The sequence below is a fragment of the Seriola dumerili genome, unplaced genomic scaffold (genome assembly GCF_002260705.1).
Source record: "Seriola dumerili isolate Sdu_G_001 unplaced genomic scaffold, Sdu_1.0 BDQW01000129.1, whole genome shotgun sequence".
Classification (NCBI taxonomy): Eukaryota; Metazoa; Chordata; class Actinopteri; order Carangiformes; family Carangidae; genus Seriola; species Seriola dumerili.
Window position 1 is genome coordinate 977008 of NW_019174384.1, and position 22843 is coordinate 999850.

The following is a 22843-nucleotide window of genomic DNA, read 5'->3' on the forward strand; positions in this document are numbered from 1 at the left end:
CAATATTCACATTATATCATACTAGGACAAAATCGGTCAGTGACTGAAGCAGGACCTTCCACCTTTCTGGCTTTTAACCCACACAAGTGTGCAACACGTGGAAGAAAAAAACACAAAAAACAGAGCAGACAGAGAGAGGGTCTATGTCAAAATGGCCATGCTCTGACACGGATCCAGCAGAAGTCAAAGTACAAGTGAGCAGGAGAAAAATGACTTCCCCTGGTTTTATTAACACTGAGTAAACATTTAGTAAGACCTGGGCAGGTTCCTCCAGCAATTAACAACCAGAGCAGTGGCTCCTCTATCCTGACTGTTGCTCTCGCGTGTCCCTCAGAACACTCTACCAGAACCACACCCCAGCCGCGCCACCAGTCAGAGTGGAAGGAAATTCAGCCATCTGATGCTTCCCGGACTATATCGTGCACAAGTTGAAACCGTCTTTCCAACTGTCAACAGGGGTCTCTTGAGACTGCCTGTCATTAGGAGACGTTTACCTTTGTCAGCATCAAACACAGCTGTTCTCAAATAAGCCTCACAAGAGCAACAATTTCTGCTTCATTTGAGTCTTTTTTTTTCTCTTTCTTTAGGTAACATTTTCATGCTTTTCAAAATGATCTCGTCCCTTGCAGCCGATAAGCAACTACGCATCCCCATGTCCGAACTTTGTCGCTGCCGGCTCGAATCGTCAAAGAGAAATACAGAGCCACTGGCGACAGAAGAGTGGGGCTGATCTCAGTTTGTAGCACACTGCAGAGTCAAGTGCGCTCATCCTATTAATGCAGCGTCCCAGATGGCCTTTGCAAGAAAACGGCATTAGTAGCATCACCAAGACCACGAGAACGAAACACAGGAGACGAGAGTAGAGTGAGAGAGAATCAAACCAAAAGCAAAATTCCACACGCTGGCGCTGCATATGTGACGAACCCAGAAGCTGATTACTCATTGCCCCCTTTAAAAAAACAACACACAAAAAAAACAACAAAAAAACAGAAAAAACACCTATCAAGTGCAGCGTGGAATGGGAAAATTTCATCGTTTCAAATTTCACTCTCACGGGTTATCAGAGCTGGCGAGATCTCAATTTACAATCTATAGGTCAAACCTTGGAAAGTGCCAGAGTCCTACTACAAGCCCGCCGCTTATCTTCCTGGCACACGGCCTGTATCTCTCCTGCCCTTGCTCCACAAACCGAGCGGCCAGCTTGGAAATGCTTTTCATAACGTCCAGTACTAGAATCACACAGACAGTACAGAGCAGGTCACTTATCCAAGTTCCAAAAAAAGGGCTTAGCAGGTGAGCCGGGGTGAAAATCCAGAGCGCCTGCCAGTTTGACCCCAGAGCCTGGGGTGAGTCTGTCGGGTTAATATGCGGAGCCACAATACACCTTCCTGGCATCCTGGTTCCTGGCAGTGGTCCATCAAGGACACATCCCCCTTCCCAAAACACATCTGACGAACACAACAGGACCTTAGCTGTCGACGGCTGTGACCACACGTGTGTAATTATCTCTGTGGTAGTTCTTTAAAATCTTCAAGAAACTCAAACAACATTCTCATTATTCAACACCGCCGTACATTGACTTCCACGGTGCACATAGTCACCCTACAGCTCCTATATAATCAGTGCGACTGACAGGTTCATTTAATTAGCTGTTAGACATCAAAATTATATTCTCCTGAAGATTCGAATGCTCATCCAAGAACCACCGGCCTGTTTTGATACTACTTCTCATGGTCGAGATTTTGCGCGTTGTTTCTTTTCCCAGAAACTAGCCCATAAAATCTATCCCTATTGAATCGCAACATGTTAATATCAGGACCTCATTTTCACCCTCCTCACTCTACGTTTCACCTCTAATCAGAACAAACCCAAACCACTACTTTACTTGCTGCAGTATTATAACACACTTGGATGCTTAATCCATCCAGTAACCATGTGTCCCCCCAAATCCAACCCACGGAAGTCTTCAGGATTGATAATTTAAAGAAAAAACTCGTGGCTGACCTCCAAACATCAGCACACCAACAAATAGAAAACTGGTCATTACTTCGTTGGAATCAAGTAAAGAAAAATATCAAAATTAGCCCCAACAAAAACAACTATTCCTTTAAATAAATCTTAGAAACTCAATGATCTGACAGAAGGCCAAACATATTCCAGGCGATGCTATTTAAACTTTCAAACACCTGACATGCATCGTCGCCGCTGGATTCCCTGGAGAAGCCCCGCTGACCTAGAGTTAAGCCATCCAGCTGACTGTGCAGAACTAAAATCTCATGCTTTCGCATTAATGCCTCAAAGCATCATGCTCACTGTCCAGCAGGCCGCTTGAGAGGAGGGACAAAACACCGATCTGTCGGCCTGTGTGAGAATTCCAGATGTGGCCTGGCTGCACATTGTATTGAGCTTATAACGCTGCAGCCGGGTGGTTCAGAGAGCGAATTCCCACAGATTATCTACCTGCGATGAATTTTCCACCTTCCCTCTTTTCTCTCCCAGGCTTCCTGCTTCTTCTCTCTCTCGCTCAGATCTCGAAGGAAGCGACTTCTATTCAATACATGGCATAATGGACGGTGCTACATGATTTGTCTTCTCCTCATATTACAGCTGGTGGCTTTAAACATACACCAACTACAGTGTTGAGGCTAATAAAAACCAAGTTCAGGCCCGACGCAAAACACAAGCAGCGGAAACTTTCACAGTTAAGACCTGCGAGCCACAATACACATGATTTTAAAACTCTCATTAATGTTATTTGATTCTCGGTCAGAGTATGTAAAACGTCCCTGGCCTCAGTAGGATGAGTATACCACAACAGTGCCGCGCAGTCTGACCACGGACGCACATCATATATCTATTCATTACTAACGTCACTACCTTGTGGTACTGCCCACAGCCACCTAGATGCCGCCAAACAAACGCATGACCGGTAGATGGCCAGACCATCTCGACTTGTACCATACTCGTCCCGCACGCTCACACATAGTTTGATTACTATAGCGCTGCGTAATTGATTGTTACAATATTGCATTGCGCCTTCACTCGTTCGAGAATGCCGCACTGTCTACAGGAAATTACCCTAGTAAGCCAACCCGGGTATTACTTTACTGACACAAAGAATCAATACACTTAGATTGAGAGCTTTAATCATGTGGTATGGGCTCCATGCATAAACCGTGTCTGAAACGTGTCGCTGCCTGTTTCGTCCGAGCCTGAACCTGTTTTATAGCCTCACACCCTAGATGTGTTGTATGAGTCTAACACACCACCAGCTCGTACCTATCAGAGAGAAAAACGATCTACACATCATGTAGCACTCTACCATACTGCATTATATTGAATAGAGCAGTCCACGTTCCTCAGCCAGTCGACAGCCAGAGCAAGAAGAAGAGGAACTGAGAGAAAAGAGAAGGCTGGAATATCATCCAAGTACTATAACTCTGATCTACACTCTCTGAGAACCGCCTGCCCATGCGTTAATCAATAAAATCCAGCCGGGCCAAATAGCTCCCTGGAAAATCATCTACGGCGAGCAAGTCGACACAGCCAACTCAGGCGTGTTCCGCCTCACCCTCTCGACAGGACGCATCTGACAGATAGACATCGATGGCATTTTTAGCATTAATTGCGAAAGATGGACGAATTTATCTCGTCCAAGTCAGCTGATGCTTACATCTAGTCCAGCGCGCGGCTTCTCAGGAATCCAGGGCACGCATTGATGTCAGCGATGTTTTTGAAGACCTAGATAGCCATATCCCATGGGATATGTTTGCACTTCTGTCACAGGTCATGAGTTTCTAAGATTTATTGTAAAGGAATAGTTTCCTGTTATTCTTTGGGGGCTGAATTTGCATACTTTCTTCCTTACTTACGTTGCATAGTTCTATATCTATAAGTAGATGTACAGTATTTCACTAATTTTGTATGCATGTCTGACGCGAGTGCGTCTCCCAAAAGCCCAGATTTACTTTAAATATAATCACTGCAAGCGACTTTATTCACCGTGGGAGATTTCTGAAGACACATGCCCGGTTACCTGAATGATAAACCATCAACTGTGTTTAATAATACCTGGCAAAAAGCAATTGAGACGAAATGTTTCCGGTTATGTTCTTGATCTACGACGTGAAACGAGACTCGCGACAGGGGTATAGGAATATCTGACAAGTGCTGCATCTTCATAACCAATTTTCTCCAGCTAGATCTTAAATCGGGCATATTTCTGGTATTACAACGACAGAAAAACGCCAAAAATCGGGCCACACCATCCAAATAGTTATCAAAACGGCGGTCTGATTGCCAATTAAAAATCTTCAGGAATGATCATATTTCAATCTGCAACCATGATCTAAACATTAACTGAAATTCCTCAGTCACACTTTATCTAAGAGACCTGCACCGTGACGTCCACCCGACCCGACGTTCAATTTACGCGTTTGTGACAATTCCCTGGTTTTGAGATCTTCCATGAAGATTTTTCACGAACGACAACAATAATTACACACGTGTGTGCACACCAGTTCAGAAACACGCTAGTCCACATGCATGTGTTCGTCAGATCTGTTTTTGGGAGGGGATGTGTCCTTGATGGACCACCAGACCTCAGGGACAGCGTGCTACATCTTAACCCCCGACCATGGGACTGCGACCCAGCTTGGAGTCTCAGACCTAGCAGCGCACACTGGCATTTTCACCCCCCGGCTCCACATGCCTAAGGCCTCTATTTGCGCAGACTCTGATAACTGACCTGTCTGTCTGCTCTGTGTGATTCAGCTCGGACCGTCTACCTAAAGCATTTCCACCGCTGCTCCGCTCGGTGTTTGTGCGAGCAAGGCAGTAGATACAGCCCACGTTGCCAGCGAAGATAAGCCAGGAGCGAGGGCCATTGGCGCGCTGTACGTAGCACCTTGGCACTCCATTTTGGACCTAGATTGTTAAATTGGCACATCTCGCCAGCTCTCCGATAACCCGTGCGCAGGAGTTGACACAAATCCTTGAACGGGAAATTATCCCCACTTACGAGCAAGCTTTGCCCTCCTCCACACACACGAGACACCTGTTTCCTGTGTTACTTTTTGTTGTTTTTTGCCCGTTGCTTTTTTCTAACAGGCGACAGCAGACTCTATCTCACACTCGACCCACGCCCTTGGTGAATTTGCTTTTGGTTTCATTCTCTCTCTCTTCCTACTCCTCTCTGTGTTATCTTCTTCTTCTTGGTTCCTTGTGATTAGCCCTAACAACGATGAGCTTTCTCTGCACAGAAGCCCCCACTGGGGCACGGCTGCACTTATAGACTGAGCCGCAAACTCGAACTCTTGCACGTTCGGTCAAAAACTGCGCAGAGCAACCCCACTGCCGTTCGGTTGCGCCTCCTGTATTTCTCTGTCTTGACATCAAGCCCACAACAAAATACCAGCGCGCGCTTATTTATCGCCTGCCAGGGAATACGAGATCATTTGAAAACCATGAAAAATGTACCTAAAAAAAAAAACAAGATCCAAATGAACAGAAATCGCTGCTCTGTAGGCTTACTTGCAGGCGAGCACAGCTCGTGTTTTGATCTACAAAGTACAGCTCCCTAATGCACAAGGCCAGTCTCAAAGGGGCGGGGGGGGGGGGGGGGCGGGGGGGGGGGGGGGGGGGTGCGGGGGGGGGGGGGCGGCGCCCGGGGGGGCGCGGGGGGCGGGTGCCGGGCGGGGGGGGGGGGGGGGGGGGAGGTGGGGGGGGTGCGGAGGGGGACGGGAGTGGGGGGGGGGGGGGAAGGGGGGGGGGTGGGGGCCCGGTAGGGGGGGGGGGGGGGGGGGGGGACCGGGGGGGCGGGGGGGGGGGGGGGGGGGGGGGGGGGGGGGTGGGGGGGTGGGGGGGGGGGGGGGTGGAGCGGGGGGGGGGCCGGAGGGGGGGGGGGAGGGGGGGCCGGGGGGCGGGGGGGGGAGCGGGGCGGGGGGCGGCTGGGGGCGAGGGGGCCGGGGGGGGGGTGAAGGGGGGATGGGGGCGACGACCCTCCGTGACCATAAACCCCGGCTTTCACTTGGTGCAAACAATCAGACGGCGATACATTCAGCCATGCGTCTCAGTGTCCATTATCTACCTTCCACTTCCCTGTTCGGCGTCATGGGGTCGTGGTTTCTGTAGGCTGAGGGACGAGAGCAACAGTCAGGACGGAGGAGCACTGCCTCTGGTTGTATCGCCTGCTGAACCTGCCCCAGGTCTTACTAAATGGTTTACCTCAGTGTAAAATAAAAACCAGGGTAGTCATTTTCTCCTGCTCACTTGTACTTTGACTTCTGCTCTGATCCGTCTCAGACATGGCCATTTTGACATTATGCCCTCTCCTCTGTCTCTCTGTTTTTTGTTTTGCTTCTTTCTCCCCTTTGCCCCATCACCTCAAGTTGTTAAAACCAAGGTAAGATCTGCTTCGTCAATTGACCCCATTTTTCCTTATAATATTAAATTGATAGATTTGTTCGAAACTCCCTTCACAGCAAAACCCCCCCCCACCTACCCCCCACCCCCACCCCCCTATACATGTGATTATCGTTGTCACTTCCCATGTTATTTCCCCATTAACTGACTTGTAGTCCTTTTTATAGTTGAGAACACGCAGTCAAAGGATCTGTAACACGCTCCCTGTCAGTTTCCCGACCGTGTACATGTTGTCATTTAATTTACGTGTCATGTCCTTGTCCATAACGGTTCTGTAGTTAATTTAAAATCTTTATAGGCTTCCCAGACGGCTCATATATATATATATATATATTTATTTTTATACTGTAAAATATGCTGGAATTTGTAACACTGAAAATCCAGATTCCTGTCAAAAAACATATTGAAACAAGCCAGAGGTTTCTAACCTGTAATCAGCATTAAACACAAGCTGGGGATTACATAACCCATCAAGTATTACCTACTGAAATATACATCTCTGCTGTTGAGGAGGTGTCATCTGGGAAGCCTGTAACATTTTGATTTTAGTCACATAAGTGGTGTCTGAAGTAATTTGTTAAGTAAGGATCTTCACCCCAACCACAGCAACATGGAAACAATCAGACGATCAGAGGAGGGACCCTATCGAGGACCAATCCGCCGACGCAGAAGCCGCCGAGCCCTCCCATGTCAGGGCGCGGCACGCTCGGGTAAGATTTCTATTTTGGTCGCCATGAAAAGGAAAAACTAATCCTCTAATTATCAAGCAGTGAGTGGAGAAAAAAAAAAAAATACAAAAAACATGAGGCTCATGTGAGGGCGATTAAACAGCATGCATGTCGTATTTATTTATTTATTTATTTGGCATTTGTGCTTTTTTAAAAAAAAAATTTTACTGAATAAATTTGAGGTGAAGAGGAACATGAAATGACAAAGGGAGGAAACACGGCCCTGTGAGCATGAAGCTGCCGCAGGTCATTATTTTTTAACTCAGGTGTGGTCGTGATGGTTGTGTCTTCGTGGGTTTGTCTCATATACACATTGGGAAACACAAAACTGTTGCAAGAGAAAAGGGGATCAAGGGGAAAGAGGAGTCTGGGAACTCACCTGGACTGTTGTCTGTTGATGTGAGACAGGTGTCATGTCCTGATGAAGCCGGTCGTCATGTGACGCACAGCAGCAGTCGGCGACACTCGTCAGATATTAATTCCTAGAGTAAACCGATCCAGCCGGTGGCTCGCAGCATCCGGCTGATAGGATTTACGACGCTCTAGTGACTGTGCCTCGTGGTTTTGATGGTAGGATTTGCACTGAATTATAATAATATTTGTCTTTGGTTCATCATTATTTGCTTCTTTTTTTTTTTTTTTCGTCTCCCATCTTCGCGGCGGCTGCAGACGCAACACGCCCTACAAGACCCTGGAGCCGGTGAAGCCGCCCACGGTGCCCAACGACTACATGACCAGCCCCGCCCGTCTGGGCAGCCAGCACGGCCAGCAGCACAGCCCCGGACGCACGGCGTCGCTCAACCAGAGGCAACGCACACACAGGTAGTTGTTGAGAGAAGAGGGGAAACACACGCACACACACACACACACATTTCTCTCCGTTTTACATGATGGACCGTTAAACAGTGTTCAGATAAACCACAGCACTGTGTGAAGAAACAGGCGCCTCATTCATTTTAATGAGATCAATGCAGCGTCGCCGCAGAGGGCAAAGAAACACACGGGGTCATCGGGCAAAAAAGGTGAATCTGGCTCAACTTTTGCCTTAAAAATCAACGACACGACGTCAAACCAGCCAGACACTGCACTGGCCGATCAAATCCTCGGAGGACCACACACCTGTAGTGTCCCGGCCTTAAATGATTGTGGAAACTTACCAGAAACTCAATTGTGAAATGATTTTTGCATTTGAAGGCTTATCAAACACGTTGATCTCAAACCGGTCCTCCTGGATTGTGTTTCACTGTCATGTAAGAAGAGAAGCAGAGTACAGGTTTCTCTGCATGCTGTCGGTGCAGCAGGTACAGAAGAGACAGGAGAAGCAATGTGGAGAATAAAAATGAAATAAAGGACTTTGTGTGTGAGCAGATTATAGCATATACAAGAAACTTTAAAGGTGCTATACGTAAGTTTTCCCTGCAGGCTGTTCATGCTAACGCTGGCTTTGTAGCAATAGCAAAAACTTACATATAACTCCTTCTTAAGTTAAGTGAGGTGAAGAGTTTCCAGCACAGTAGCATCAGTATAATGATGTAAATAGTGAGCAGGCAACATGGAGTCGGTGCCAGTTTTCATAATATCAACCTGATGAAAGTCAAACACTGTTGCCCCCCCGCTGATACAGTGAAGTTTGAGATACAGTTCTGCAGAGCTAATTTTATAGATAAAAGTCTGTAAAAAAAAATCTGCAGTGCAGATGTTAATGAACACAGCTTTTAATGGAATATAATAGTCAGATAGTTATTTAGATAGTCTCTTCACTTCCTCTCCTCTTCCTCTCCTCCGCGACTCTAAACCCAGCATTTGTCTGACAAGGCTCGGAGGGTTTCACTCTTATTAATATCAGTAAAAGCCTCTGATATAATATAAAATGCATGTTTCAAGAAAAAGTCAACTGCAGCATTCAAACCCTTGGCTCTCAAGGATCGTTCCCCAGAATTCACCACGCAGAGGAAGCGGGCGACGCTTTCATCAAATTTGAGTTACGAGTGAGTGAAGCCGCCTCATTAGCTAAAAAGCTTATTATGCTGACTGTGATGCTCATAAATTATTACATAACTTTTTATTCCCCCCGACCCCGACACTCGCCCCCGAACTTCTCCTTCCCTGCTCATGTATGTTTGTACAGAGCTGCTCCATCGCACAGAAGCTCCTCAGCGTTTTCCTGTGGAGCGACAGCAAAGCAAAAAAAAAAAAATGGCCGTTCAGCATCACCGTCACTGATCTAACGTCCCTTTAACAAACCGAGAGTCGGACCGTGCCCGCCCCGCTTCAGCTAATATCGCCACGCTGCGTCATTATTTGATTATGCCGGCTGGAAGTTGGCCGTGCTTATTCAGCTCATCAGTCTCTGCCGTCCTCAACTCGGGTCTTAATTCAATACCAGGCATCTGTGTGTTCCCGCCACACGATGCCTGTTATTGTTTAATATCTTTCTGTGGGGGGAAAGATTACACTCTCACATGCAGGTGTCATTATTTATTTATTTATTTTTAATTCTTTTTACACAACATGCTCGCTGCAGAGTCCCACTAATAAAAATCTGTTCTAACACTGTTTGTGTGAAGCTGGATTCCTGCCTCAACCATCCGAAAACTAAACCAGATGCTTTTTAAGATGCTGCATATGTGTGTATTTAGTGGATTTTTCCGAATTTGTGCAGTTTTTTCCTAAAAAAAAAAAAAACAAAAAAAAACACCCACCCTCCTCAGCTACTGTCTTATGCTTCGTCCATTTCCAAACCTAATTAAAAATAATTAGAAGTTCTCTGGCTGCCAAGGGGTTAAAGCGCTGACCATGAACTACAACACCCCCTGGTTCGTCCTTTTAATGCATCTCTCCCCTGTAATTTCCTGTCAACTCTCGACTGCAGTCTCTCTAATAAAGGCATAAAATGCTAGTTATTTTGTTTTTTTTTTATTATTATTATTAATTTTGCATATGGGACTAGTTTATATTTAGTTTGTGGACTTTAAAGACTCAGATGAGGCTTTTCAAAAGTAGAAAAATGCAGAGGTTTTTCTGCAGATCGCATTATAGATAAAGAGAAAAGAAATTACAGTCATTTTCGAGACTCCAAAATATGGGATTTGGGGTTTTCTTGGGGGTCCAGTGTGATAATTAAGAGGTCTGAAGGGTCTGTAGTTTGTAACCTTGCTTACATCAGCTGTTGGAGTAACCTCAGTTCTGACTTTTTAATCATAACATCTACACGCTCAGTTTTTTTTTTTAATGCATTAAGTCTCGAATGGTCGGTCTCCGTCGGTCTCCGGCATAATAGATTTTATACGGTACATGGAAATTCTTTAAGAATAGCTCTGAGCTGAAATTACATTACATTAGATTAATATACTAGATTGCAGCAACCCTAATGTTCATCTCCTGCTCCTTATTCTTTATGTGCTTCTGGTTATTTCCTCAAGTCAGTCTTTTTCATCTCAGATTATGCTCTGGGCTCCTTTTTTTGCAAGTCGATTTATTCCCTTTCTTGTCAAGTCACATCATGTCACAATGCCTGAGCACAAAGTTTTTATTTTATAACACATTTTGTTTTTACCTTGTGTTCATTTTCACTGAGAACACAGTCTTTTTTTTTTTTGTTTGTTTGCTTTTTTTTTTCCCATTGGCCCCCGGGGAGTTTTGTTAGCTGTGAGGAAGTGAGCTGGAACTTTATTTTTTATTTTTTTTCTGAGCCTAGCTGTGTGTTACAGACTCGGTTGATTTATAAACAACTCCCCATATTGCGCAGAGGGGAGGTGGAGCAGGAGAAATGGAGCTGGAGGTGCTTTTATTTCGCAGCGTTTTGAAATAAAGACGAAGAAGCAGAAGCTGGGAAAGATATAAATGGAAGGAACGGGTTAGTTATAGAGGGATTAGGAGGGATAAATCAAAACATGCAGATGGGGGGGGGTGAATTACGATGTTCATAATATAATATTGTTTAGCCTTTATCCCCACAGACACTTCGCTCTCACTGCCACCAACATCCTTCAGAGGGGTAACCCCTGCTGTGGGTGCCTGAAGAGCCCCCCCCCCCCCCCCAGGGCTCGACTGACATGGATCAGAGAGGAGAGGGAGATGATGGGAAAGGGGATAAAGAGGTGTGGGGGCAGGCGGGGGTTTGGGAGACGAGCGAGGGGAATCACTTTACAGGCGATGAGGAGATAAGAGGCAGAGGTCGAGGGGCGGTGAGGGGTGAGAGGTAAGGGAGCGGGATCAGACGGAAAGCAGGGATGAAAGGCAGAGGCAGAAAAAAAAAAAGGGAGAGGTGGGGCGAGGGGGCTGGAGGAGAAATGAGGATCAAGGCCAGCCTGAGAGAGAGAGAGAGAGCGGGAAAAGGGGGGGGGGGATTTAGTTGGTCGGGCCATTGATCTACGAGCCTGGGGGTCAAACACAGGGTGAAACAGTGCTAATGCAGGCCGCTGCAGAGCTGACATACATACGACATTCCCATGTCCCTATATCCTCACGGGGCATTGACAACGACCAATACTGCCACTTATGGTGTTGGTGTTTGTAATGTGGCATGTTTTGGAAAAACAATTAGTAGGAGTGAAGATACGATGGTTTAGTCTTTGTTTTGTTTGGTCTCTTTAAACTGAACATTCAACATGATTGAAATAAGCCTTCACGACAAGCATCTATATATGTTAATACTAGGATTAAGATTAAATTAAGAGCAAAATTATTACAATGAAACATGATTTTGTCACATGTGAAACAAACCGATTCATTGAATGTCGAAAACTAATAAGCAAAATATTTTAAGGCGTTGCCACATTGGATATTTTACATGTGACAAATTCAAATAATGAAGGGAAGCGTATGTGATCGACTAGCGCTCGTACGGTATTGAGGAGTATCTGAATCTGTGGCTACAGTTTTGTAATTCCACCTTCCCGTGTGAACCGTGTTCTCATGAAGCTGTGGCTTTGCTCATTTTAGACGATTCACCGATGCTACCACATGCAGAGTGTTTGGACTGAATGTTTGGCAAAGACTCATCATGTACAACAAAGTGTTTGTTTTAAATTTAGCCTCGGATTTACCCCCCTCCTACCCCCACCCCCACCCCCCTTATTCTTTTTGTTAACTGCAAAATAAAAGAAAAACTTATCATTGGAGTAAACGCACAGAGTTTATGATAATCACTGTAAATTAGTTCAAGTGTTGTGGGGCAATTAGAGGATCTGAAGCGAGGTATTTTTAGGTGGTTGGCATGCTAAAAGCTTAATTATCCATTTTAATTCTGAACCATATTCCTGTTTATTCTGTTACTGCGATTCTTTGATTCATAAAATCATCACTAGAGAGTCTGATATCTGGACGCGTCGCTCTGCGGCTCAGTCTTAACGAGCCAACAGCCCGAGTCAATCAGTATGAAAAGGACTTAAATGAAGTTTTGCAGTCTTATTATTCTGATTAGGAGAGAGTGGAGTCTGTATCTGCAGTTTTACCTGCTGTGCAGTCTGAGCATGTTGCCCTGAATAAACCGATGTCCTCTTTCTCTTCCCTCTCCCTCAGTGGAAGCAGCGGGGGGAGCAGCAGCAGGGAGAACAGCGGCAGCAGCGGAATTGGCATTCCCATCGCAGTGCCTACACCCTCCATCCCCATGTCTGGCCCAGGTGAGCGTTGATAACTGCACAGCGAGCCGCCGCAGCAGCAGCAGCAGCAGCTTTCAGTAAACAGTTACTATAGGCCGGTAGGTCTGATATAAGGCAGGGGCAGGATTGTACTCTACCAGCTTCAGGCATTTTTGAAAAGCCTGCAGTAAAACCTGCCCCTCCCTGTCTCACAGAGCTGCTAACCCACCTGAGAATGTCATTAAATTTGGTTTTGGAGCTTTTATTTCCCCCCTTTTCCCATGCTCCCATGCTCCCAGCACTGGTTAAAGGGATTTTCTGTCCTTATAAGAACTCTTTAGGGTATAAAAATGAACAAATATCTGCTGTTTACATTCCCAAAATATCCGGGTTTTTTTGCACTCAGAAACTCGTATCAGTTGAATTCTTGTCTGTTTGACCTGCGTGAAACAACATAACACTCTTTAAACATTGACAGGCAGCGATGAGAATACAGGGCCCTGCTGTTTGCACAGAGCACATGCCTCTGTCAGAGTTTACTTTCGTACATAAATTAAACCACAGGCAGAGTGACAAGTCTAAAGTACAAATCTGCAAAAATGCACCCAAAATCTCAGGAAACAGATTTCTTTTTTTCTTTTTTCTTTTTTTAAATATGATATGCATGAATATAACAATGATAGCACTACATGACAAGGTGTAAATTTGACAGTCCCTGTGCAAATAGTGAGACTACTCTACACAAAGCCTATGTTTACCAGACAGGGATTAAGCAGGCCCATTGTGTTCTAAGCACAGCTGATTCTCTATCCTACTGTGTAAATAGGCCAAGCTGTGTTAGGCCTGCTGCTTTACAGTGGAACAGTAAGGCCCAGATAACACCACGCTACACACTACACACTACACACTACACATAGCACTGCATTACGCCGTACGCATGCCAGAGATCGCACCGCGTTTTAGCTTCTGCTGCTATGAGGGAGAAATATTTTAGGTTTTATGTAGTAGCTGTTCCACCTCAGCACCCAGGATCGTGCCAGCAATACAGGACTAACCGCGGCTCTCCCGTACAAGCCGGTCGCCATGGAAACACTCAGTTCATGCCACAAAGAAGTGTGCGCGGAGCGGAGCTGTGCCTTGACAAAGTCGAAGTGCTCCCCAAGCCCCACAGGGTTCCCGAGTGAAGCGATGTGCTGTTATGTAACTGTAAAGGTGCAGGAGGCGGGCGAGGACACGCTCCCGTTTCCAGCTTCAGTATCAAACTAATGTAAATACTCCTTTCAGTCCCACCCATGTCTGCTCCCCCGGGAGCCCCGCCGCCTCCCCCACCCCCTCCTCCTCCTCCTCCTCTACTACCTCCACCTGCTCCCCACATGGCCGGGCTCACCCCCCCAGCACCAGCACCACCACCACCAGCACCACCACCACCACCACCACCCATAGGTGAGACTCCTCGAACCCTGAGGCCGCTCCCGTTCTGCCTGCTGTCTGGAGGGTGGACGATCAGCACGTCTTTTTATTATGATCCTTCTCAAGTAGCACGTGCACAAATAAGGGTGTTGTGGGTGTGGATGGGTGCCTGTCTGTGCACACTGCAAGCAAAACCGGCTCTTATTAACATATTGTTAATGTCATAGAGTAGTAAATTTCTTTTTGTTTTTAAAGTTTAAATGAATAAGTAGACGTAACTTGCCAAAAAGTATTAATTAGGTAATGGAAAGAAAAACTTTATCCCCCAAATTTGTGCTTCCTGGGCAAAAGTATTATCAATGAAATGTAATAAGATTATTAAAGGGATGAGGAAGGATGGGAATCTGGCTGTTGACAAGTAATAGCTGTAGCCAACTTTTCTCTGCCAATAAACTTGTTGACCTAAACACATCAGCCAAAATGTCCCAGTTGTTTCAGCTCTGTGGTTGCTTGCAGTGTGAACAGGCTGTGTATGTGTTTCTGTCTGCAGACACAACAGGGCACAGTTTACATACTTATACTATGTGGTTCTTAGAAAGAAGGTAAACCTCAGTGGTGGTGGTACTTTTACTTTCTAATTCTTTACCGATCTGTTATTGGCTAATTTAAGAAGTCTCATATCACCTAAGGTCTGGATAAAGTTAATTAGTGCCTGCAGAATCTCCAAACTTGTTAGTTTACATTTGATCTCGAGCTGCTGTTCATCTCAGCCCATTGGCGATTCACATTTACAACTTTAACAACCTAAAAATTCAGGAGTAAAATGTGAGACACTCAAAGTGTGTGTGCAGTGTTTCCATACAAAGATAAAATTCATTCACCTTGAGGGCTGTGAGACTTCTTTGGCACAGGTAGAGTACGTCACTGTTTGATTTGATTTCCTTTTCTATTTCCCGGAAAACTGACTGAGGTTAAAGCTGCTGTACCCGCCGTTCCATGCTAACTTCAAAATTAGCTTCTTTTGTAACTAAGTGGAAATTTATGCATCACTAAATTAAAACTGGTTGTACCAGATGTACAGATATATCATCACCAAATATTTACACCGAGTAACTGCCAGATGTAGCTGTTACGTAGCTAACCGAACCAACTGGTTTAGCTAACATTAGCATGCTAATATAAGACCCGAGTTGATTGAAGAGTAAAAGAAGTAACTGAATGTGGAAGACATACCTGATACTTAATGAAAATGTTGTTCTTATAATCATGTAAAGTGGATTTTTTTGGAGATTTTAAATTACATTTCACAAAATACCTGAAATTACAAAACATTGTGCTAATAATGTTAGGCTAGCTAGCGTAACTGGCTATTTCCATGGATATTTCCCACATAATTTAAATTATCAGACTAACTACTAACTCTGAAACACATTTATTTCTCCATGAATGCATATATAATTTTTTTTTAAAAAAGTAACATTAACATTAGTTAAGTTTAACATATTTACCCTCTTAAAACTATTAAATTAGAACGTACGTGATGCTACAGTGACTTCCTGTTTACATAGTTGAACAGCAACAAGTTCACACATTACTAAAGTCTTAACTAGCTTAGACTTTTGTTAAGTTTTAATAGCGTGGTAATTAACTAGTTTAAAACTAGCTAGTAGTTACTGAAGTATGAGGTGCTAGTTATGGTCACTTCACACAGAATCCTCTGCGTGCAAAGAGAGAAGGATTAATTGAAACCTGAAATAGAAAAAACATGGAGACATGATTTCTGGGTAATGAAGTTCTAAAACATTCAAACAGCCATTTGGATGCTGCAAATGTTCAATATTGCTTGATGCAGATTTAATTTACAAGTTGTATTGACTCTGAATCACTGAGTGATGCTTGTTTTGATTTACTCCGAGAGCTCTGCAGAAACTGAGACACATCCAGCTGTTTGATTAATATCAACTCCGGTGTTTGTACAGTGGCTGCTCGTATCTGATCGACTCCAGCCAAATTGAAATTCTTCAACAAGATGATCACTTGAAAGTTTCCCTCAGAACATCAGTGCACACTTTCAGACATAATTACTGCTGCCGGGCACAATATGGAGAAGTTTGTTTGCCGTTGTGTTTCTTCAGAATCTTTACTTCCTCTGGTTCCACCCATCCCCAACTGAGAGCAGGGCCTCTCCCGAGAGACACTGCGTTATCTAGAAATATGGACAGGAAATACTCAAACAGACAAACAGTTTTTTAACCCCATTCTGTCCCTCTGCATTTTTTTGTTTTGCACACACACACACACACACATACTCACACCGCTCGCACGGTCTTTAAATATTTGAGTGTATTTAATGTTGCAGTAATGCTGCTGTTTGAAGAGATGGTTCGGGTTATCCTCAGACGACCGGTGTACTCGATCGTGAACTCTCCCCGCCGTCTCTCGAGTAGATATTTAAACTCACGTCCATGAAAAGAGTGTGAAGAAGTTTTTTTTCTTTTCACTGCCGGTTCTGTTGAACCCTGAAGGATTAGTCTGTTCTGTTGCTGCTCTGTTCTGTTTTCTCACTGAACCCCCCCCCCCCCCCCTTGTTTTTCCTTTTTTGCTATATTTTCTAAAGAAACTTGAAGTGCTGGATTTATTTTTGACGACCTCTTGAGACTCTTGTGTTTCATTTTACCCTGGTGAAATGTCTCTGTGAGAATTTTATCGGTTGATAATCTGCGTTGCATCCCTAGCTCATCGGCTTCCTCTGATTGGTTATTGATTGTCTTTTCAGAAGGTGTGGGGCTCTAATCAGAATTTAAAAGCTCACGTTAACTTTTACACCGTTGATGATTCATGTTGTGGGTGCTTTTTTTTTTTCCTTCTTCCCCTTTCCATCTCCTCTATCTAACCCCCATCTTCCCTCTTTGGTCCTGTCTGTCTTTCCTCTTTTCCTTCCCTGTGTTTTTGGGTTTTTCTAGCGGTGGCCCCTGGGCCTGGTCTGGGCCCCGCTCCAATGTCCCAGTTTGGAACCATCTCGCGGCAGATTTCGCGGCACAACCCCTCCAACTCCTCTATCTCTATGGTTTCGGCCACGGGCACCTACCGCCGGGCGCCGTCGGTCACTTCCCAGTTCTCCTTGCAGCAGCAGCAACAACTACAACAGCAGCAGCAGCAGCAGCAGCAACAGCAACAACAGCAGCAGCAGCAACAACAACAGCAGCAGCAGCAGCAGCAGCAGCAGCAACAACAGCCTCATATTAATGGAGGCACTCCTGGCTACGGCCAGAACTCAAGTAAGGCCCTTCTGTCTCCAACCCACGCCTGCGTTATAGAGTCTAAACTGTCACTGAAGCACAAAACCTCACATTTCTTCCAAATGATGCACAGTCACAAACTAAAGCAAGCTAACCTTTGTAGCCACAGACCAGTGTTTCATATCTGCAAGTGAGTCACTGCTTTCCGAAGGTCAAGCTTGATTTCTTGTCAGAATTATTGACTTTCCCCTTAACTGCCTGTAAGTGCAGGTTAATGCCTTTATATTTTATTCTTTTTTCTTTTTTCTTTTTTTTATCTAAATGTGGGATGTCTTTAGTATTGATGCAGAACGCCTCGTCCTTGAGTTCAACCGAAGAGGCGGTGCAGACAGTCTGTCTGCTAACGACGCACAGTCACAGTTTTTGGCATCACCAGGAATGCATAGTCAAACATTGACCTTTTTAAATGTAGTTCTTTGTTTCCTTTAAAACTTAACTTGCTACTGTCTAAAACCTAGGCTCCGTTTCTATCTGTTACCAACCTGCGATCAATATCTGATTCACGGGCCTTTGCGTTTACACCTGCTATTAATGAGCGTTATCTCAATTTTCCCCTGCGTTGAGATCAAGTCTCATTATGCATATTAGTTAAGCATGTCACAATCCAAGAAGAGCGACGCTCGGTTTGTACGTCATTCATTTTTAATCACGTCACTTTTTCAGGGAAAGACTTTCTAGCTACTGGTGCAACTTGCAGCTTGAGATAGCTGAAAGAGTTAAGTGACCTTTTTTAAATTTGTGGGAAGATTTTCTTTGTATTGTCTTCCCGTCAACCGTGCAACTTTTGTTCTCCCAGGTCTGTTAGATTTTTTGTAAAAACATTACTGTGACTTTTACACTTTATTTTGGAAGTTTACGGTCAATATACATCATTTACATAAAATTGTACCTTGTTTTTGGGTTAAAGAAAATTAAATTTTGAGTTATTTTGAGTCGCGTTACAATCAGAGGAACAGGGATATGTCAAAGTTTACTCAGGATACTGTTTGGAAACCGCAGATGCTATTAATTTGAATTAAACACCAAAAATTCAATGAAAATAGTGATAATTTGCAAAGATTGTAGTAAGGAACCATTCATGTTAAGTTACATGAAAGAAAAAACATATTTGTGCCATAAAAACATTTGAAAAAGGGGCAAATTTGGCCCAAGGACAACAGGAGGGTTAAGAATGTGGTCACGCTGTACAAATTACATTTACACCTGGCTGACATCAGATCACAGTGTGAACCAGACCGGCTCCATATGTGTGCGAACGCATTCAGACTCCACCGTGAGTTCTGGTTTTAATATGTCACTGCCACTGTTGATCAAATGATCCGGGAAAAGTCTGAGAAAATGTAAAATAAGAATTCAAAGTACAAAACTACAACAGGTTCCAAAGGGAGTTCAGCAGCCTTGCCTGGAATTTAGGTTGACAGACATTCAAGGCAAACAGTGCCCCCTTGTGGCCGTGGTCGTTACTCGCTGACTTCACAGTGGGAACTCTCCGATTGACAGAAATCAAACGTAATCTGCAGTTTATCCTCTGGCCTCAGAGATCCCCAGATACCCTGTGAAATCTCATCACAGTCACAGACGTCATTCAACTTTTCAGTCTTTACAGCGTTTTTTTTTTTTTTTGCATCTGATTCTGCGGAGGCGCTGCAGCTGCAGTTGATTGAGTTCATGTGGCCATCATTATTTTAATAATTGATTTTGGAATTTTTCTCTAGAAAATGTTCAAAATATAAAAAATAAAAAATGTGTGAGTCAGCGCTCGATCTGTCACTGCTGCGAATCACTGTCTGGTTCCATCAGTGTTCATGCTCACAGTTGTTGCAGTGTGTTTCTTTAGTCTCTGTCAGTGTTGTGTTTGCTTGGGATTGGGATGCACTCTTTAACTGTCTTCTGTACATTCTTGGTGACTGATGGGCTTTCTCTTTGTTTTTGTTTTTGTTTCTTTCTTCCTCTGTTGCTCTCTTTCTCTGCATTTTTTTTTTTCTTTCTTTGCCGGCTTTCAGTGTCTATCGCTCCTCCTCCTCCCCCCATGCCCCAGCTGACTCCACAGATACCTCTGACTGGCTTTGTGGCCAGGATGCAGGAGAGCAGTAAGTGAAGAGGCTAAGAAAAATACTTTCCTCCTTATCTGTGCCAACTATTCCCACTCTGACATCACCCAGCATGCATTGTGCTTGTTCATCGTCCGTCCTCTTCTCTCCTTCTGTTGAGATCAACCTCCTGCAACAATGTACTATGAAAGAACGTGTCTCATTAGAGTTGTTTCATCATTTATTACACTTGCAATCACCTTTATATGTTGTTCGGACACAGATTCATTTATAAAACTACAATTTCTTATTGTTTTTCAGGGGTGTGAGACATAGATTATGGAATAATCTCACTTGGCAAGAGAAGTGACATTTTAAAATACATGCAGGAGAGAAAATAATGAATTCTGTTGCTGCCACAGACTGTTTTTAATGTAGTTATTTAGGTGATCTATTTACTGGTTGAAGCACAACAGGATTGAGTTCATTTGAGGTGAATAATAATGTTTTAAGTGGGAAAAAAATGCCAAAAAAAGGGGGTCACTGCAGGGCAGGGCTGGAGAAGACAGGGCCCTTTGCTGCCCCCTGCTGGTCCATAACATGCAGTGTTGAAGTATTGTGTGCATTATTTCTTGACAGAAGCAACTTTAAATGTCAGCAGTGGACATTTATTAATGGATAATGTTTAAGGCAATTAAAGTGTTATATAAAATGTTCATTAAAACAATAGAAAAGCCGCTACAATACCACCACCACCACCCCCCACCCCGCCCCCCACCCCCAATATGGATGCTGTCAGACAAACCTCTAACATACTAAATAGCATGACTCGGCATGTGAGATCAATTAAGTGCTCATGAATCATGTGTAATTTTCCTTTTTTTTCTGTACGTGCATGACTGAATAGAGCCACAACAAGAGGAGCACAAACTACACAGCTCACTTAAGAGGCTTTAAACATACACTATATCATCCTATTAAGCGATCCACGGGAAGTCCTAACGGCGATGCAGCCTGCTTGATGAATTTAATATTCAAAAAAAAAAAAAAAGAAAACTTCCATACACACTGTTCTGCATGTCCTATCATTACTCCTGCATGGTTCAGCCGCCGCCCTCTCCATCACAGGCTCATGCAAACCGGTGATTCTTCAACCTTTTGAACCCAACCCGGGAAAAGTCTTCTCAGTGATCTCACTTCTCCGTCTGTTCCAACACAGTTGCAGATACCCCTACTCCACCTCCCCCTCCACCTCCGGATGACATGCCCTTGTTTGACGACTCTCCTCCGCCGCCGCCGCCTCCTCCGGTGGATTACGAGGAGGAGGATGCTGCTGTCGTGCACTACAACGACCCCTACGCTGACGGAGACCCGCAGTGGGCTCCCAAGAACTACATCGAGAAAGGTTTGTTCAAGAAAATAAATTTAAAAAATAGTCATCTTTAAGTCTTACTTTTACGGAAACCCTTCTTTCTTTTTTTTTGTCTATAGTTTATTAATTAATTGGATACTCACTTTGTTCTTCTCTCGTCAGTGGTGGCCATCTACGACTACGCCAAGGACAAGGACGACGAGTTGAGTTTCATGGAGGGGGCGATCATCTACGTCATCAAGAAGAACGACGACGGCTGGTATGAGGGCGTGTGCAACGGCGTCACCGGCCTGTTCCCCGGCAACTACGTGGAGTCCATCATGCACTACGCCGACTGAAGGGACCTCGCAGTAACAGTACAGTCTATTTATTCAGTCATATCATAATCCACTGAGAGACTGACAGCAGAAATCTTGACTCCGCATAGACATAACTGTATGATCCTCTTTTGATATGACAGAATGTTCTTTCCCTAACTGATTGCAAATAAAATAAAAAGTAATATCTATTTAGTTTATTTTGGTGTTAAATGGGCGGGGTTGGGGGACATTTATGGAATATGTAAAATAATAATTAAAAAAAAAAGGTTTTTAAAAGAATTGGACTGCACGTGCTCTCGCCGGTTGAACTCAAAGACGATGGTCGCACAGCTGAAGGATGTACATCTCGCCTGGACAAAGATTTGTGATTCAGAACTGAATCCTTTTGTGAACAAGAGTATTAGGTTTTATGGAACAAATAAAAAAAAATAAATAAAAAATGTTAATGTCACGTACGCACCTTCAGTTGAAGTGTCTGTACTGTCAGTTGTATATAATGTGAGCTGCAGCCGCTCTGGGTTTCTGTAATGTAAATTCAGTGAATGTCGATTATATGATAGTTTTCATTAGTGGTGCCCTCCTCGACGCCATGAGGCCCGTTTGTACGGTGAACAAACACGGACGGCCTGTCAATAATTCACAAATTTAAATACTGTAAATGGTATTTCAAAGAAAGTTATTTCTGAAAAAAATCACTTTGGCGTTAAAAGCATGCAAAATTTTAAGAGATATAATGTAATCTTAAGTTTATTGCCATTATGCTTCCATTATGTTGTAAGTGTACTCACCTTTTTTTTTTTTTTTGTTTTGTTTTAATTTTTATTCCACTGTTGTAATCACTGAACTTTTTAGACTCTGAAGTAATTTTCAGGCTTTCCCGTGGTCTCACCTTTTTGTTGTTTTTAAATGCGGATTTGTCATTTTAACTTAAAAATCCTAAAAATGAAAGAGAGATCACTTTGTCGAGCGTTTAGATCAGTTTGAAGCAAGAAAACACATTCCATTATTTTATTTTTTTTTGGCTTATTAGAAAAGCATTTAAAAGATAATGTCACATCACTGTTATATCCTCTATACTAATCCACACACAATCTGTAGGATCCATTGGTAACTGGCAATAACAGACGGCGTGCGGTGACGGTTAGACTGGAATTGTCGTGCCTAACACTGCCATGCGACAAATTTCAGATGTAACGCAGTAGACCAATAAACAACTCTAATACCTCCTCAGTCTTCTCAAAGCAACAACGACCTGCTCTGGGTTCAAGGACCATGTTGACTGCTCCGAACATGAAGTCCTCTGGGCTGCACAGGTGTACATATTTAACTCAAGTAAAAAAAATTAAAAAAAAATCAGCCAATCAATATTAGGTTTCACTCAGGTCTCGAAATCATCTTGATAACATTGTTTTTTTTTTTGTTTTTTTTGTTTTTTTTAGTTAGCCCTCGAACATTCATCTAACATGATCTTGACTTTCAAACGCAAGGTTAACACGCATGTGGTCGCCATGTACCGTTTCAGGATACTGCAGCTGATGCCTTGATGTTTTGCCCATTTTGCTTTAGTATTTCCAAATTAAAAAAAACAAAAAAAAACATGTTCTGGCTCAATTTCATGGGTAGAAAATATTGAAATCTATCTCTGTCTGCCCTTCATTTGTACATATAAAATGTTGATT

The 22843-nt window shown here is 43.9% G+C and overlaps 1 protein-coding gene across 6 annotated transcripts in view; it reads left to right on the forward strand.

Annotated features, from left to right (window-relative positions):
- abi1 (abl interactor 1) overlaps positions 1-21866 on the forward strand; it is a 53323-nt gene extending 31457 nt beyond the window's left edge. For 2 of the 6 annotated variants that reach the window (XM_022748770.1, XM_022748771.1), the window contains 7 exons: positions 7030-7133; positions 7821-7973; positions 12675-12775; positions 17107-17421; positions 19446-19532; positions 20692-20877; positions 21007-21866. In XM_022748770.1, the coding sequence (XP_022604491.1) occupies positions 7030-7133; positions 7821-7973; positions 12675-12775; positions 17107-17421; positions 19446-19532; positions 20692-20877; positions 21007-21182 (1122 nt within the window). In that variant the 3' untranslated portion in view covers positions 21183-21866. Of the gene's footprint in view, positions 1-7029; positions 7134-7820; positions 7974-12674; positions 12776-14017; positions 14114-14134; positions 14177-17103; positions 17422-19445; positions 19533-20691; positions 20878-21006 lie in introns of all 6 variants that reach the window. The other 4 variants (XM_022748772.1, XM_022748775.1, XM_022748774.1 and 1 more) reach the window with 3 other exon arrangements.
- Positions 21867-22843: the final 977 nt, after the last annotated feature.